At 32.2% G+C, this 5129-nt stretch overlaps 1 protein-coding gene across 1 annotated transcript in view; it reads left to right on the top strand.

Annotated features, from left to right (window-relative positions):
- The window catches only part of rasal1 (RAS protein activator like 1), a 31389-nt gene that overhangs the window by 12940 nt on the left and 13320 nt on the right, over nt 1-5129 (top strand). The window contains 4 exon segments of the mRNA XM_016541191.1: nt 482-614; nt 1799-1987; nt 2833-3056; nt 3137-3249. Coding sequence (XP_016396677.1) covers nt 482-614; nt 1799-1987; nt 2833-3056; nt 3137-3249 — 659 coding nt within the window.

Raw genomic sequence — 5129 nt, 5'->3', positions numbered from 1 at the left:
TATTAGAATTTGAAAGATAATAACAATATTGATTGATAAGTGAGATCTGATTTTAGTCCTTGAAAACCAAAAAAGTAGTGCTAAAAAAGTCCTGGAATTTTATTTTGCAGTATCTGTACGAACCCTGTTTAAGTAACCAGTTCTTGGACCATTTTTATGTTTCTGTTGTTGTTAATTGAACTGAACTGTAGTTTTCTGTAGTATGACTTAATATCTTTTGTTGTGCTTATTTGCAGGGCTTTGTGATTACATATCAGTATTACTTAAAAATAAAAAAATAAATATTATTGTTGTTGTTTGTATTTCTAAATAAAAATATTAAACAATATAAGAAATATCACTATTGTAATAGTTCACCGTAAAATAAAAACACTCAGTATTTAAGCAAAATAAAGTTGCATGATCCCTTTATCAGTCTTAAAATCGATGCCTCATAACCGTGTTCATCTGCAAGTGTCATAATATCAGGCTGTTTGGTCAGATCATAAAGAAGACGCGGTTCCCGCACTGGGATGAGACTCTTGAGTTGAGTTTGGATGAAGGTGATGATGATGAGGGTGGAAACGTGATGGTGGAGGTCTGGGACTGGGACATGGTGGGCAAGAAGTGTGTGTGTGTGTGTGTGTTATACAGTCACATTCATTAGTCACATCGTGTGTGTGATGGTAATTTAATTTAATGACGAGCTGCTTTCTCGTCACATTAAGGAAGTGAATTCACTGAGAATGAAGTCCTCCCATTGATACTGTATCCGATTCACTAAAGCAAGGATTCCCAAACTTTTGTCAGCCGAGTGACTTTAAGCTAAACCATTTTCTTGAAATACCCCCTAAAATTTTAAGTTAATATTTCAATAATTTAACAACACATTTGCATGCCAGTTAATATACAGATCAAATGCAGGTAAACTAAATATTATTATTTATATTTTAAATAATTTTTTGTATTATATTATATTATATTATAATTTTTTTATATTATATTTATATTTTTATATTATATGTTTTCTTTTATATTTATATTAATAGTAAGTGTTAAATATTTAATATGAGTGTTTTTATGGGTAATATATTTAATATATGGATTTTAATGGATTTTATTAAAAAAAATTATTTATTTATAATTTGAAATGTTTTCATTTATTAATTACACTGCAGAAATCATTTACGTACTCAATATTTTTGTCTTGCTTTCCAGTGCAATATCTAAACATTCTTAAATCAAGATACATTTGAGATGCAAAATTACTTAAGATATTAAGCCTTGTTTACTGAAAAAAATCATCAAAATTAAGTGAGTTTTTGCTTAAAATAAGAACAAATATCTGTCAATAGGGTCAGAAAAATACACTTAATTCAAAGGGTTAATTCAACACACTGAAAGGTATTTTTTCTTGTTTTATGCATGAACTCACTTAATGTTTCAGCATTTTGAATCTCAGGTAAATATGATTTAAGAATGTTTAGATATTTGCACTGGAAAGCAAGACAAAAATATTGAGTACGTAAATGATTTCTGCAGTGTCATTAATAAATGAAAACATTTCAAATTATAAATAAATAGATTTTTTAATAAAATCCATTAAAATACATATATTAAATATATTACCCATAAAAACACTCATATTAAATATTTAACACTTACTATTAATATAAATATAAAAGAAAACATATAATATAAAAAAAATTATAGTACTGGGAAAAAAAGACAAAAACACTAAGTAAAAAATGCATTTTGCACTCACAGGCCGGCTCTGATGATTTAGGTTGAGGAGGATAAAACACAATATCTAGTAGAGTGAAAGTGCTGTTATGAAGCACACAGACACATGATGACTGACCGTCTCTCTCTGTTTTTCTGTGTTTCAGAGGTAAACTGGGTGCTCTGCGTCTGAAGGTGCGTTTGGCCGAGGAGAGGATTCTTCCGTCTGTGTACTATCAGCCTCTGATTGAGCTGCTGGTGGAGGCCGTCATCTCGCCGTCAGAGGTACATCACACACCTGTCTGTCTCAGACCTCACAGATATCATCGGAGGACATCATTTAGTGCTTCAGCTTTACTCCAATAACAGATGAAACCTAGAACCAAAAATAAAGACTCGAAACCACTGAAGGTGAACCACAGTGATGTAACCAGTGTCAAATTTAGTTTCAATTTAGTTACATTCCTGAACTTGAACAGAAGCTGAATTGAGGCGGTAAACAGAATGCATAATCTTAATTTAAATTTGAATTTCATTTAAAAGGGAATTGAGAGCGCGCTGGATTGGCTGATAAATAACCTAAAAGTAAAAAAAAAAAAAAATTAAAACAAAGTAATAATAATAATATTGATATAATAATTTTTATTTTTATTATTTATATATTAATAAATATAAATAATGATAATTTATAAATAAATTGCTATTTTATAAATAGTTATTATTATTATTAAATAAAAATATTGAAATTACTAAATAAAAATCAAAATGAGAAACTACTATTGGACTAGGGCTGCACAGTTTTGTTATTATATCAATATAGCTATAAAATAATAATATTATTATTGTTAGTATTAGTATTATTACTAAATAAAAATATAAATATTTAGTTTATTTCTAAATAAATGTTACTATTATATAATATTGCATTGTTTAAAAAATAATGAGCATTTAGGAAAAATATTGTCATAATAATATAATATAATTTTATTTTATTTTACATTATAACTGTAAATTTAGAATGCTAATTTTTATGGCAGTCTTAATTTAGTCATTTTTCAAACTTTAAACCATCAAACAAAAATACTTAATTAAATCTCAGCCTCAGCCTTTAATTAATTAATTGGTTTTATTACGATTCATCGTGCAGCCTTGGTTACCTGTACTTACTTTTTCCTATGGATGACACTCGTAGTAAAATATATGCACAGATGATCATTTCTGGTCGGGGTTTGTTCTGATGGACTCTGGAGGAAGAAACACATGGACTTGTTTTCTGTTTCTCCCCAACAGCAGATCCAAACACACTCTTCCGGTCCAACTCACTGGCCTCCAAAGCCATGGAGCAGTTCATGAAGGTGTGTGTGCACCTTCCTCTGAGATATAAGCTTGTGTTTTTAACATGTGACTGTACTCAGAAGGTCCGTGTGTTTCTCAGGCCATCGGGATGTTGTATCTACACGAGGTTCTGAAGCCCATTATCAACCGCATCTTTGAGGAAAGGAAATACGTGGAGTTGGATCCCTGCAAGATAGACCTCAACCGCTCCAGGTGTGTAGAAACACACACACACACACACACACACAACACGGTAGTTCATTCATGCAGTATATCATCAGATGAAACAGCCATGATCTGGAAAAATAACTGTGTTGCCAGGCAACAGCAGTGAACTCTCCAAACTTTGGCTTTTAGATCTATGTATAGCATGAGAAATGCCACTGAGCACCAAACGTCTCCAGGTTTTATATTTATTTAAAATATTATATACATCGCCTTTCAGAAGTGTGGGGTCGGTATGATATTTTAATGTTTTTGATAGTCTCTTCTGCTCACAAGGCTGCATTTATTTGATATTTGAAATACTGGAAAAAATTTAATATTATTAGAATTTTAAATAAAACTTATATTTAAATATATGTAAAATATTAAAAAATATTACTAACATTTAAAAAAAACTGTAAAATATTGATAAAAATAGTATAGGACAGTATGGGACAGAATCTAAATATTCTAAATATTTGTTTATTCCTTAAATTTACAACTTTTTTATGTATACACCATTGGCAAGATTTTTTAATGTTTTATAAGAAGTCTCTTCTGGTCGCCATTTGGTCATGCATGTAATTGATTAAAAATACAGTAAAAACAGGAAAATTGTGACGTGTTTTTTGAACCTTAAACCGCATAAACACATTTCATTACACCAAATACACAACATAATGTTCTTTTTAGCAACGTCATATGACCCCTTTAATTAAACTGCATTTAATAACCCTAATGCAGGCCTAAAAACATTCAACATAACATCTAAATCATGTTCTGTGATCTGTTGAATTCCTCTTCCTGTCATTCCAATGAAACATCCCGTGTGAATTGCATGTTCTTACGCTGTGAATTGTGCCCGATGCTGTCAGGTGGATGAGCCCACACCCCTGACCCTGCTGGAGGAGGTCACGACGGTGGAGAGCCGGCAGATCGTGGCCATGACGCTGGTCAAGATCTATCTGGGTCAGGGTCTGGTCGTGCCGTTCCTGGACTACCTCAACACCAGAGAGGTCCACAACACCAGTACGTGAGCGTGTGATATGTGTGTTTTCTGTGTGTAGGCGTCGTGACGACTTCAGTCCAGCTATATTTACCCACAGAAGTCATCTGAACTTCTCCTCTCTCATTAATGATGTTTTGTGCTGTGCGAGCGCGTGGGTTGTTCACACTCGGCTGGGGTTTTATGTTGTGTTTGTGATGACAAACAGAGTGCCTGCGTTTCCATAGCAACTCCACAGGAAGCAGCTTCAAAAGGAAACGGAACAATCATAAGATTGGAATGTTCGTCAGCGAGCGACAAAACCGTCGCGCAAGTTACAACTCAAGCAGAAAGAGTTTTAATGCAGCTATATCAGGGTCTTTTCTGTCAGATATGGCATCATGGTTATAGACTTGATTTCAATAGATATAATAAATAATACATTTAATTACTAATTTTGAGTAGTGTTTGTTAAGGCAAGACACCACAGGTGAATAAGGTCCAATTATACTAATAGAGAACCACCATCCTTTCCCTACTTGAGTAATTACAGTACATTAAGACAAACACAAGTTTTCTGAAACGTATGCAAATTAGGCACTGTCTAATTAATTATGCGCTAATTTGCATACATTTCCAGAACAGAAATCTAAACATCGGATACATCCAAAGTCTAATTATTGATTTATTTTGTTGATGTATCAGAATTAAAGGGGAGGGGATTTTGTATTTCTATTTTTATCTCTCCATAAATCAGAATATACTGTCAACAGACAGAAAAACATACATTTGCATTTTTACTTACTTTTTAATGCAATAAAAGCATCTGCTAAATGCATAAGTGTAAATGTAAAAATACTGTAGCACTGGGAAAACATCACATTTTATTGAGAACATGCAAAAA

This window comes from Sinocyclocheilus rhinocerous, unplaced genomic scaffold (assembly GCF_001515625.1).
Source record: "Sinocyclocheilus rhinocerous isolate Xijiao unplaced genomic scaffold, SAMN03320098_v1.1 scaffold1992, whole genome shotgun sequence".
In the NCBI taxonomy this organism is placed as follows: Eukaryota; Metazoa; Chordata; class Actinopteri; order Cypriniformes; family Cyprinidae; genus Sinocyclocheilus; species Sinocyclocheilus rhinocerous.
This window is presented reverse-complemented; position numbering and strand designations above follow the sequence as displayed.